This window comes from Euphorbia lathyris, chromosome 3, assembly GCF_963576675.1.
Source record: "Euphorbia lathyris chromosome 3, ddEupLath1.1, whole genome shotgun sequence".
Taxonomy (NCBI): domain Eukaryota; kingdom Viridiplantae; phylum Streptophyta; class Magnoliopsida; order Malpighiales; family Euphorbiaceae; genus Euphorbia; species Euphorbia lathyris.
The window spans coordinates 65,791,407-65,805,648 of record NC_088912.1 but is presented as its reverse complement, the minus strand read 5'-3'; the positions used below and the strand labels follow the sequence as shown (position 1 = coordinate 65,805,648).

The following is a 14,242-nucleotide window of genomic DNA, read 5'->3' as shown; positions in this document are numbered from 1 at the left end:
TTTTTGTTGATAAATTAAGAGGTTGAAATTTTGGGGAAAATGAAGGATTTTGCTGGGACTCCAGGTACTTTTACTTCTCTTGCGTTGAGGGTATCACAGTGTATCTTTGCAGCAGGCTCTATTACTGCCATGGCTACCACCTCCAAATTTTCAATTTCACTACTTTTTAGTACTATTTTCTTTAGCTTTTTCCCTTTTCTCAATTGATTATTTACAAATAGAGACTCTTTGGTTTGTTGATATTATGTTTGGAATGGGTTCTTTAACTCTTGCTTTTTTGATGTGCTATTATGCTTTTGTTGAAGAAAATGGAAGTGGAAATGGGGATTTTGATTTTAGAACAGGAGGAGAGGAATTCAATTAATTAATTATTTTGGAATGGGGATATTTTGCTGTGGTATTTTGATTAGAACAGGAGGATTTTGATTCCGTTTGGAATGAGGATTTTTTGCTGTGGTATTTTGCTATATGTAGTGTTCCTGATTAATTATTTTTCTGAATGTGAATTCTTGTATTTACTTGACTACTTCATAATAATTTATTAAACTGCAAATTAAAGATTGAAAACGACATAAATAATACCTTATTTGTAGAGAGAGAAAGAGAAAGTAAGAGTTAGAGAGAGAAAGTGAAAGTTAGAGAGAGATAATGGATTCAATTCTTCTATGCTGAAAGAAGGATATGAATGTTGTATGATAATGCATTACCAAAGACGGGAGAGAGAGAAGATTGGAGGAAGAAAAGAGAGAGAAGCCGGGAGAGAGAGAGACTTAGAGAGAGGAGTTAGAGAGAGAAGATTTAGAGAGAGAAAGGGAAAGAGAAAGATGAAGAAAAATTGGAGGAAGGAAGAAGACAATGGCATTTTGGTAATTATATAAGGGTAAAAGGTATTTTTATAATTTCATAAGGAGTGGGCCCCACTTTTTATAATGGGTAGGATGAAAATGATGATGTGACACGTTGACTTTGGGTTGACCGGTCATAATTACCGGCTGTACACTTTAGTGGGAGGTCATCTGAAGTTTGTACACTTTAGTGTGCAAAATTAAAGGTTGTATACCAAAGTGTGAAAACAGGTAAAGATTGTACACCACGTATGTAATTTACCCAAGTACTGAGTAACTACACTCGGCAACCTTTAACTAACTCAGTACATCTTCAACTCTGATAATTGAACTCTTTTGAAAGAATCCATTCAACAAGTATCAAAACTGAGTAAAGTAAATATGTTCTCAATACTGACCTACTTCTGACCCTGAAAGGAGCCTTACTTGATTAAACCTTAAAATGTTTAAAGTAAAGCTAAGTTAGTAGTCCAACCCTTATGGGGGAGAATTCAGAAGTTAAGGAAAGGTCAACAATCATGGAGGAGCTCAACATTGAGTTCTTAATTTAATATTTTTGCCAACATCAAAATGGGGGAGTTTGTTAAAACACATTTCCACAATGATTTTGATTTGACAAAATTACTTAAATTGGATTTAAATCCATATGATAAAATATTCCAACATATTAAATTTAAATGCTTTGATTTATTAATTACTAATGTGTTTGTTCAATGTTGAGTGTTTAATTAATAAGAATCAAAAGACATTAAAGACCAAGGCCCAAAAGCCCACAAAAGAATGTCAAAGCCCAAGTCAACAGGTCCAAGCCACTTGAAGAACACGTCCCAACAAGAAGAAGGATCCAGAAGCCTTCCTAACAACTTCACGTCGAAGCTGCTGAGTCGAACGGATAGAAGACATGTCAGTAGTTGACCTAAACAACTTTGAGACAAAGCTATTCCACTTTGGGAAAGATTCAGACGTTGCAGAAAGCTATCTAGAAGACTTTACCATAAGTAGAGAGACAATCTGACGCTTACCGACCAGACGTACCTGATACCTTAAACAGACAGAAAAGGCAACGTTCTCATTGGTCGAAGACACTAAGTACTGACGAGTGAAAGCGACAGCAAGCCGTTTCCCTCCAACGGTTATTTCAAAATTCGAAATAACTGGAGCCTCAAATGTCACTATAAATAGGCTTCTCATTTGCTTCATTCGACGCAGATCTTCACCAAGTCGAAATGCTGAGCAAATTGCTACTTGAAGTTCTGTGTCAAAGCAAAGCAAAGAAATCTTACACTCACTCTCATCTTGTGTAAAAGTCTAGATTGTAAAATCATCTAAAGTGTTCTTTTGTATTTAGAACAAATCTTTATCATTTCTAAAGATTAGAAGGAGATACTGAGTTGCTCGGTTATAGCACTCAGTGGTAGAAATAGTATTGGGTATAGGATATAGAGGAAGGTACTCTATATACTTACTGACTATTGTAAGCGGTTTGTGCTCTACCTGAAAGAGCTCAGTAGTGGATTAAAGCTCGGAAGGAGTCTGGGGACTGGATGTAGGCAGGAGGCCGAACCAAGATAAATCTATTGAGTAACATTTTCTAACTCTTAACTCCTTATATGCTTGCTTTGAACTGTGCCTAGTAAAACGCTAAAATATATATACACTGAGTTGTGTGGCTTGAGTACTGAGTTCAGGAATAGACTTCAGTGCAATCTCTTGACTCAACGTTTAGAAGCAGTCTTAGTTACCAATTAACTAACGCTGCCTCTGACTTTACTCAGCACCACTGTGATAAACGACTAAGTGAAAAACCTTAGGTTGTAAAAGAAAGTCAGCTTAAAGAGAGAAATTTTAAATAGTTCCTTAACCCCCCTTGGAACTAATTCTCACATTACACGGGACCAACATATTCTTCTTTGCTCTCAAAAGTTTTCAAAATCAGGAAAATTTGTTATGAGATGCGTTTTCCCCATTTTATAATAACGGACGAACATGCGAAGGGTCACGCCCAAAGCTCACACACATCGATCAATCACCACGGGTCACTCTGGCCTTTGACAATCCCGCCACTTCCAGCCAAAATAATAAAGCCCAACTTACTCAAAGAACGCTTCATTAAAAAGCCTTAGACAAATGGTAGAGTTACAAACGCCACGTCTCATTATAATCAATGCTTATCTAGTCCAACACAACATAAGGCACAATACATTTTCAAACGTTATCTCGGTCACCCAGCACCTTGTTCACCTCACATCCAATGGTTCGGTCTCCAACCTCTCCAAGGGGGAGGGGGGGGGGGGGGACTAATTGATGAGGAGGATGAGCCGACAGACTTGAGAAGCCTAGCAGACCCATCTTAGCCTCGATTCAAAGGAATGGGCCAACTAAAGACAAGTCTACCATGTCATGCGTACAAGGACACTTTAGTCTTCAAGCCCATGCCCAAATACCTATAAATAGGTGAGCCACACCATTTGATAAGGATCCAAAATCTCTTTCTCTCTCAAGAACTCTTTGCTTACTATTTGCTTTACCCCTTTTTCGTCTACTGACTTGACCGTCAGAGTGTCCACAGAAACCATTCCTAACGCAAAGGCAAATCATTAAAAGACGGTACCCGGAAATCTCATAACCTTATTATCAATAAAACATATTGAATTAAATAAAGCTGAATATATAGATTACTTATTTTTTAACGATATAAGAAAGAAAATTATATATTAAAAATGTTAATTAAAATTTAGTTATATTGTTAAAAAAAGATACAGATTTTTTTAGTTATTCTACACCAGAATTGAAAAAGAAAAAAACTTCAAAATCTTGTAAGTTGATTTAATAAAAAAAAAAATAGTTACAAATACGAGTATGCAAAACGGACCCAACTATTTCATTCTCTAACCAGGTCCAATGCAATAATCCGGTCTTTTGGGTTTACAATGTAAAAAGCCCGGTCTAAATCCATTTCTCCATATCCCTCCTTAAACCCCTACTTCCATCTGGGCCATTGACACCTTCTTTCTTTCTTCTTCTTCTTCTTCTTCTTCTTCACTCTCTAACCCTAAACCATTCTCTGCAAATTCACCTTTCATGGCTCTCTCCATCGCCAAACCTAAACACAGGTCCCTTACTAATCCTTCTCTCATTCATCTCTTCTCTTCTTCTCCTTACCAAGATGCCCCCAATTCTCCCTCCCAATCGCCGTCGGAAGAACAGCAACAGCAAACCTCATACTCCTCTTATTTCAGTCACCTTAAAGCTAGCCTCAAGGAAAAGCAAGAGAACCAGCAAAGCGATCCCCATCTAACAACACCCGGTAACGTTAATCCTTCCATCTCAAAATCCGCGGGCGATTCGGCTCCTTTTGATGGAATAAAAAAGAATCTCCAGGAGTTTCCTCGCAGATCCAATACTGCTGGACAACCCAACTCTGACCAGCAAAATCAGCCATTTGTTTTGTTCCAAGACTTGTATAAACGACACGCGAATGTAAAATCACAGGAGGGTACTGTTACTACTCAATCTAGCCCCAATTACGCAAACAGTTCCATTTCGTCTTTTGCAGCTATTCGAGATACTTTGGGTCAATTGAGGATAAATACGTCCCCGAAACCAGGTAGTAAGAGTGGAGATCCAGTATCATTTTCTGATTTGTCAGGCAGGTTTAAATTGAAACCTGAAAGTGAAAAAGGACCATTGGAGTCTACTGTGATTGGTGGGACCCAGGAGCTTCCATTATCGATGTCTACGAAGGAGCAAATGACTGGGAAAGATAACAGGAGTATAGAATTTGTCAAAATGTATAACATGAATGAGTTGGGTGATAAGTTGAGGAATTTGCGGCCAGAATTGAAGGAGAAGGGGTGGTTTTCTTTGGAGGAGTTGAGAGAGAGGTTGAGGAAATTGAGGACAATGGAGGTGGAGGAGATGGTAAAATCAAGGCCTGGAATACCAATTCAGGCATTGAGGGATAGCTTGGAAAAAATTAAGGAACAAGATAGCTTAAAAAAGGATTCAAGTGAGTAACGCATAAGAAAGAAAAACAAAAGCTAATTTTGTTTGCTAGTTGTTGAGGTGCTGTCTATTAAACTTTTCTAAATTGAACAACATCTTGATGCCAGAGTGGTTTTGATTTTGTTTTTCCTGCAGGAGAAGAAATTCTATCTGAATATGTTTTATAATTAGCATTGAAGATTATTTTTAGTGGGCTCTTGATGATTGCTTGTTTCTTTATTTGCTTACTAGCCTTTGGCTAATGGCTGTTCATCGTTTACTTGTTAATTTCATATCGTGTGAAATATGATTGACATGCTAAACTTGCTGGATCTGGTTTCACTTACATTTTAATGAAATTATTGATATTATTCACTACGATCCTTGATTTGATTATATTATTTCAGTCCCAAGACTTAACATCCTGGGTCAGTTGGGTGGACCGGATTTTATGGCGTATCCTCCACAGGAGCACTTGGTCGAAAAGGCAAGTATGAGTTTGCCTCTTTGATTTACGTAGTTATTTTCCCTGGTGTAGTGAAATTCCTAAAATACTTGTTCTTCCTATAATGATTTGTTGTTTGTATGTGGCCTCAGTATATGGTAATCATTTACATTCACTTCATAGTGTAACATGCTAGGGTAGTGACATTATATTACATGCTTTTATTTGGTAACCTTTGTAGATGTGATATTTTTCTTAATATATTAGGTATAAATGAATATGATGTACTAGGTTTATCAAATGATGATTTGTTTTTTTATTTGGTACCTGAAATCATGACAGGAAGAGCGTTAATTAATAATTTTTCTAGGATGAAAATGGATATATTTCAGTCATTTAATTGTTTATTTCAGGTTTTTGTTAATTTTGTTTGGCTCCTGCTGCTCCAAAATCTGTGATTCCTGACTTGAAGAATTGAGGAGAATTTATGAGGAATTAAGCACTTGTTAAAACACTTGAAATATGTCTTTTTTTTCTTGCTTTGAAATGTGTGATTCCTGACTTGAGGAATTGGGAAGAATTCTGAAGAATTAAAAGATTATTATAGCACTTGAAATACTTGTTTCTTTTTTTCTTTAGGGGAGAATTTGCTGAGTAAATGCTTATTATACTCTCGAAATAAGTTCGTTTTCCCCTTTTTCTTATTATGACACATGTTTTTTGCAGTATTTCCATCCAGACAACATGTCTTCTGCTGAGAAATTGAAACTCGAGCTTTCCAATGTTAGAGAAGAATTCAAAATGTCAGAGTCAGATTGTGGATCAGCACGTGTTCAAGGTAAATGATGTACCGTTCTGCATGGAACCGTTTTAACCAACGGCTCAAGCTGATAGTTTAAAGGTCCACTTCATATTAATATCTGACACACCCCACACGCGAATGCTCACTAGACTTGAAGCATGCAAACACAGGCCCATATTACCATGTCCTGCAATTAACTCAACAAATGGGGCTGTCAGGAATCGAACCATAGACCACTTGATCAAACCGGCTTTGATACATGTCATGGAACCGTTTTAACCAACAGCTCAAGCTAATAGTTAAAGGTCCAGTTCATATTAATGTCTGACACACCCCCACACGCGAATACCGACGGGGCTTGAAGCGTGCACAACACAGGCCCATATTACCATGTCCTGCAATCAAATCAACAAATGGGGCTGCCAGGAATCGAACCCTAGACCACTTGGTCAAACTGACTCTGATACCATGTCTTGGAACCAATTGAACTCAGCTTGAGCTGTTGGTTAAAACGGTTCATTGACATGGTATTATAGCTGGTTTGACCAAGTGGTCTAGGGTTGATTCTGGGGTGTGTTAGATATTAATATGAAGTGGATGTTTAACTATTAGCTCGAGCTTTTAGTTCAATTGGTTCCATGACATTGAGAACGTAGTTATTTTTGGTTCTATAATATGCTCTGTATTTATTATTAAAATCAGGAGCTAAGCTATGATTATTAAAATCATAGTTAGACATAGATGTATGGGGTGTATTGAGAAAACATAATTAAATTCGCTTCTCCCTTGTTAATTTTCTTAACGCAACAATAAAATAAGACTTATCTTTTGGGGATCTAGGGAAGTATTAAAAGGAACAAAAATTTACAGATTAAATATAGGAAAACATGACAAGTAGATAATCTTGTTTTTGTAGTAGTTATAGCTTGTTTTGGCTTGGAACTGTATCCAAACTTTTATTGAAGAATGAATTAAAATTTCAGTAGACTCTGTTAGCAGTAGCTTGTTTTTTGCTGTTTTTATATTCTGATAAGTAACAGTTCAACTATTTCTGAGTTTTGTTAAGTGAAATTCTAATGTACAGTATGGATTTGTCTTCCTTAACCTCCTTTTCCTTTTCTTTCCCTGGTTATTTGTTCAATTTCAAATTGGCCTTATTCATTCTGTTTCTGTCTTTCTGATTGTTCTCATTTTTCTGGAAGGAACACATTCATGTTTACTTGTGTTCGCATATCCATGCTTACTGCTCATAGAATACTAATTGACATTTGTGAGTTTTTTGATGTCCTAAATCTTTGCAGTGGCACAACTCACTACGAAGATCAAGCATCTTTCCTCAGTTTTGCACAAGAAGGTGAAACTCAGAGTAACTTGGTTTCTTATTTATTATTTAGTGTGGATGCTCTACTATGATTTTAAGTACCTATTCACGTCCTAAGCAAGGATACGAATTAGCAAAATCTGCTGATATGCCATTGTAATAAATGTAATGCTTGAACATGCAGTTCCTGCGCATTTTTGAATGTAATGAGTATGTGTTTAGATCCTATAAAAGAACACGGTTCTGAACTAAATGTAGTCTGCAAATAGGCTGTACGGATCGATATGGAGAGTGGTGGTGTTGGTTTATTTAATTATGATTGTGAAAATGATGCAGGATAAGCACTCTCGAAAGGGTCTTCAAGAGATGGTGCAAAGGAGAAAGAAGTTGTTGAAGTATCTCCGAAGAACTGACTGGGATTCTTACTGTTTTGTTCTATCCAAACTTGGTCTCCGGGACAATGCAGAGATGAAGCATTAGAATACTACCTCTTTTCTGTGTTGGTTTATTTACTAATTCCTATGGAAGAGTAAAAAATGCTGTGCTCATTGCCCCCCATATTTGATCATGTAGTTCTGTTTGCTGAAAAAGAAAAGGTAATCTCTTGCTAATGGTCTTCGACAGACTAATAAATGCTTCAGGCTACTAATACAAAAGTAACCTAAATTTGGTTAGTTCTTTTTAACTGTCCTTTAAACCTGATTTAGTTGACTTTATTCATTTGTTTCGGATATCTTATTGGTTGTCATAAAGTTCTTCATTTTTCTTCTCTTTATTTTTTTTTGGATGAATTTGACCCAGATTATCGCACCTTTTGTGATGATAGTCAAAAGTTTGGTGGTAAATGTTGCCTCAATTGCGTGGTTGGATTGGAGCTTAACATATTAGATGCTTAGGTCCTGTTCTTTATCACTTAATTTCAGTTCAATTCAGTTCAATTCCAGCATTCAGTTTCAGTATTCAGTAATTTATCATTATTTATTATATTATAATTATTTATATATAATTTATTATAATAATTATTATTATTTATCTATAATTTATCATTATTTATTATTATTATTATTTATAGTTTATTATTATCTATAAATTACATAAAAGTCAAGAAATGATAGTTTATTAAAGTATATATGGTTTAATAAAAAAAAAAAACTAAACTATGCATCCATATTTAAAAATTAGGAATTGCATCCATATTATGAATTATTTCTCAAATTTATCCAATTTATCAATATTAGGGATAAAATTTCACAATTTTAGACGTTAGAGGTAAAATTACTTCTGACACAAAACGTTATTTTTGCACTTTAACCCTTAATTAAGATAAAAAGTTAAGAGTTTGTATTCATATGAAGATTTATATTTAATTTCATAGGCTTTAAAATTATATATAAATTTGTGTTTGTATGTAATTTGTATTTTTAATTTAAATTAGACTTATTTTTATTTAATTTCATAGGTTTTTATCGAGCCAAGATTTTATCATCCTGGGCTTTTATTTGATATTCGATTTAGTTTTATCTTTAATAATATATTTATTTATTATTGATATTATTAAATTTATTAGAACCATTGTTATTATTGTAAGTTCATTAATGTCCAATATTATCATGAAAATTATTTTAAAGTCTAATATCATCATTATTGTTAAGTTCGGTTAAGTTCGGTAGCATTCAGTTAAGTTCAGTAGCATTCAGTTAAGTTCAGTATTTAGTAGTATTCAGTTAAATTCAGTTCAGTATTCAGCAGTATTCAGTTCAGTTCAGTTTTTTTCAGCGATAAAGAACAGAGCCTTAGTATGCTTTTATTGATTGAATAAGGTTGACCTGCATATTTATGTCAATGTTGTGCCACAAGTAATTTGTATCCCTTAATCTTTTCATAAGGGATAAGGTCCAATTATGATTTATTAAATTTATATTTTGTTAAATTTGTAATATTTTTTGTTTTATGTATCGATTCTTAATGGGTAAGAGTACTGCGGATTAAATGGGACAGATATGAAATGTAAAAAGTATATTCGTTAGGGTAATGAGACAGGTATGGATAAGGGTTTGAGATTGATACTATCCGTAGATATTTTATCCGCGGGTATCTTCACTCACAGGTAAGAGTTGTGATACTGATTTTACTCAACGGACAACAGTTGTGTATTTTTCTTTAAAGTTCAGGCTAAAATGCTATTGTATTTATCCTGACCCTCTTGCTCCTCAGCATTATCATCATTTCCATAATCTTCATCATCTTGATCATTTTTCTCATAATCTCCTTGATCTTTAGGCTCATCCTTAGCATCAATAAACTCCTTAAAAGAGTTGTCATAATCAACCTCACGATCCTTGATGTGATCAACAAGAAACGTATATTAAGTTGTATTTGTCTCGACAGCTTGAACAACAAGTTCAGGTTGTGGAGGAGTAATATTCCTACAAATTGATAAATGATCAAATGATAAACTTCAACAAGTTCAAGAACAAATCAATAGATGATTAAATGATAAACTATATGATATAAAATTGATTATGACATGAAATTCTAAAATTAGTAAACAATAGTTGAAAATGTGTATTGTTGTTTATCAAGAAAATACGTGTATATACAGTAAGGTTCACATACTTGATGACTAAATGAAATTTGGTCATTCATCCTTAGATTTAGGCTGATTGAAATTATAGGGTGGAGATTCCAAGCATTTTAAGGCTTATATTCAATCAAATTCATTTGGTCATTAGGATCCATGTGAATACACCTGTGTGTGTATATATATGTATATATATATTTCTTTTTTTATAAAATATCATATATTATTTCATTAAATGAAACAGTACAAAAAGAAAATTAAGAGGAATAAAACATCGCACACATACAATAAGTAGGAAAACCTATAAAAGGTACAAATAAAACAACAAAATTTAAATCATATTCTTTTTAAAAGTTGAATCCTGTTGAAGAACCGATGCAATCCATTTTTTATCGTGTAGGATTTTTCGGACATTCGGATTTGAATCATTTCTTTGTTTGTACCCACGCAAATCTATAGATCTATAGACAAGATGAATCTTTTCTGCTTTTGTTAAGACCAAAAAAGGTATAAACAAATGAACTATGTCTAACAAATGTAGGTTTGACGGAAAAAAACACTAATAAGGAATATATATTTCAAACCAACAAGATTAATGTAAATAAGAAAAAACATTAAAACTAAGGCCCCGTTTGTTTGGGGGAAAATATTCTGCAGGAAAATATTTTCCCAATTTTCCAGTGTTTGTTTGGCCAGAAAAATAAGTCAGAGGAAAATAAGTGGCAAGTCAATGGAAAATGAAGGAAGAAATAAGGGAAAATGTTTTACCCTATTTTCCCCAAAACATACGCCTTCAGAGAAAAATGGGAAAAATGTTAAAAAATGAAAAAATACGAAAAATATGAAACACGAAAAACATAAATAATGTGAAAAAATTACAAAACACAAGAATATGACAAAAAAAACCCGGAAAAAATGAAAATATGAACAAATGCGAAAAACACAAAAACGCAAAAAAAAAGCAAAAACTTGAAAAGGCACAAAACATGAACACAAAAAAGTGACAAAACACAAACTATACAAAAACGTGAAAAATACAAAAAACACAAAAACGTGAAAAATACGAAAAACATGAAAACGCGAAAAATGCTCAAACACAAAAACGTGACAATACGTGAAAAATACGATAAACATGAAAGACGAAAAATGCAAACAAAACACGAAAACGTAAAAAACGCGAAAACATGAAAAATACAAAAAAAAACATGAAATAAACGTGAATAACACGAAAAAGTAACAAAATGCGAAAAATAAAAAACGCGAAAAAAAGAAAACGTGAAAAAGGGAAAAACCAAAAAACTAAACATGCAAACACGAAAAAATACAATAACGTTAATAACACGAGAAAACATACAAAAAATGCCGAAAATGTGAAAAAATGTTTTTTTTTTGTGTTTTTAACATTAATTTTTTTTCCACAGTTTCGTGTTTTTCAACTTTTTTCCATGTTTTCAATATTTTTTTTATTTTCGTAATTTTTGCATTTTTCCACTTTTTGTGTTTTTAATAAATTTTTACGTTTTTTTGTGTTTTTTCACGTTTTTCTGTTTTCCATATTTTTTCAGGTTTTCATGTTTTTAACATTTTCATGTTTTCTATATCTTTTAACATTTTTTGTATTTTCGTGCTTTTTTACATATTTTCCTATTTTTACGTTTTCACAGTTCTCCACGTCTCTACATATTTTTTGTTTTGTTTTATATATATAATTGAAAATAAATAAAATACAGAAAATAGTGGTTGGAAAATATTTTCCAGTGTTGTAGCTAAATACCGGAAAATATTTTCCAGTGTTGTTGCCAAACACATAAAAATATTTTATTTTCCTGCACAATATTTTCTCTGCATAAAATTTTTCAGAATACAATATTTCCCCCCAAACAAACAGGACCTAGAACATAGATGTAAGGGTGAAGAAGGGACAAACCTTCGTCTTTCTTCTGGAAAGAAACCCAATTAGGAGGAAATTAAAAAAATAGAAATCGAAAGAAAAAGATGAAGAAAACCGTTGTAGAAGTTGAGATAGGAAGAACAGAGAGATGAGATGAGTTTTAGTTTTGTATTTTCACCGGTTATACATATAATATTATTTCATTAATATTACTATTGGTAATTTAAAATATTAACCTAAATGGTGCCTTCTATAGTTTTTTTTTTTTGAAAAAATGCTTGTAATTTCATTAGATAAAAAATAAAGAAGTACAACAATCAAAATGTAAGGAATAAAACCTCACATGATTACAGACTAAAACAAATAAAATATCCATAAAAGGATGAAAATGACTACAAAGAGCAAAAAGAATCCATAAAAGGCACAAAAAACACAAAACTACAATATATTTCTCGTTAATCCAAATCGGTAGAAAGACATCTGCAATCCAAACTTCATCCTTTAAACCATTCTGAATATTCGGATCTGAGTCCTTTTTTTGTTGCAACCACGTAGATTTATTGATCTACGGATAAGATAAATCATTTCTGCTCTTGCTAAATCCGAAAAAAAGCATAAATGACAGAATAATAGAGAGCAGATACAATCAGACGTATAAGGAGTTCTGATGAAATATATGAACACTGACTAAAAAAACAATAAAAAAAATTACAGAAATCTAACCCGGTGTGAGGAGGAAGAAGGAAGATCTTTCTTCCTCCTCAAAGTAGATCAACAAAATAGGAAGATTGATAGGAAAAAATGAAAAGAGAAAGGAGGAAGAAAGGAGTTTTTTTTCAGTTTCCTGGAGAGGATTTGGACAGTTCATATTTGAAGTTATTAATGGTGTCTTCTATAGTTACTTTGTTTTTTTACAAATTAACCATTACTTTATTTATTTTCTCCATTGGAAATATTTATATTATTACTCTATGTAACATTAATAATGGTAATTGAGAATTATACTATATATGCAATATAAAAAAATGAAATTATAAAAACATAATTAGATCACCTGTCCTCCAAACTGACCCGAATGAACTAATCCGAATAATTCAACATGATTAGTAGAAAATAAAATTATGGTGAAACAATTATATTATTTGTTTTGCTATTTTATTTTATTCATTTTCTTTATGGATTGATATTGTTAATGTAGGATTAAATGGAGTAAATGGGCTTGGTTCATTTATCTATTCATTTAAGGTCCGTTCGTAAATTAATTAATTAGCGTTAGAGTTAAACTTTAAGTTTAGCCTAGCTTAAATAGATAGCTATTGAAACTAAAACCTAACACCATAATAATATAATATACATAGACTATATAATCAGAGACCGCAAAAGGCAATTCTTCTCTCCCTGCTCTCCTTAGCCGACGTCCCCCTCTATGTCTTCGATGTGCATTCTTAGTTCGTGGAACAATAGTGATTACTCATCTGGTGTAGCATTCTCATAGATTGGTGATATGAAGCCAATGTCAATTTCTTCTGCTACTATACAACAGAAATGCGCTACAGGAGGTAACTCTAAATCTGTCATTTGTTAATTGATAGATCCGAGTTCATTACCCATCCTTTTCAGGTTAGAGATAAATCTATAACTGCTATTAGAGCCTTCATTGGTATCAGAGCCCTTTAAGCTTCGTGTTTCATCTATTAGAACCCTTTTTGCATGTTTTGAGATTTTTTTGATCGGGTTGAATGAATAAATGCATGCCTGGTCGAGTTGTGTCTTAGATCTACATATTTTGCGTGTCACACGATGATTTTAGTCCATTCAAATTCGTCTCGTGGCTGCTAGAAAATTCTGACGCGTTTTAGTGATTTAACGAGCGTGATTAAGGTTTTGTTTGTAGTATTTCCCTAATTTCTAGCCGTCAAATCCCAAAACCGAACACACCATCGAACTCCCAGACCCCGAAACCTCCCCACCAGCAAGAACCCCAAGACCAAACGCTGGGAGGCGACGCGCCGTCCACACGCGCGATGCATGTGGCGTCTCATGATGTCCATTCGACGTCTTTTTTTCATAGTCTGTTCGTTTTTATATTTGTGAATTTTCTGTGATTTTTAATTTATTTTGTGGTAATATTGATTTAATTAGTTTTCTGTAATTGTTTTTAATGTGTATTTTTTTCTAAATACCCAGAATTTTATATAAATTAAAATTAAATTACAGAAAAATAAAACATTTTTCAGATTCTAAAAATTAATTTTTCCATAGACACGTTTCTAATTAGAAGTAAAATTAATAAACGATTGATTATACTTTTTAATTTTTAGATATTCAATATGTTTTAATATATTTTGAATATACGTGTGATTAAAAATAATT

General features: G+C 33.1%; 1 protein-coding gene across 1 annotated transcript; it reads left to right on the top strand.

Annotated features, from left to right (window-relative positions):
* The first annotated feature begins 3,831 nt into the window (after window positions 1–3,831).
* Window positions 3,832–8,170, top strand: LOC136223122 (uncharacterized). Its single transcript, XM_066010944.1, has 5 exons — window positions 3,832–4,854; window positions 5,237–5,316; window positions 6,001–6,112; window positions 7,378–7,430; window positions 7,734–8,170. Exons 1-5 carry the CDS (start codon window positions 3,927–3,929, stop codon window positions 7,875–7,877), a joined length of 1,317 nt encoding a protein of 438 aa, XP_065867016.1. The 5' UTR covers window positions 3,832–3,926; the 3' UTR covers window positions 7,878–8,170.
* The last annotated feature ends 6,072 nt before the right edge of the window (window positions 8,171–14,242 follow it).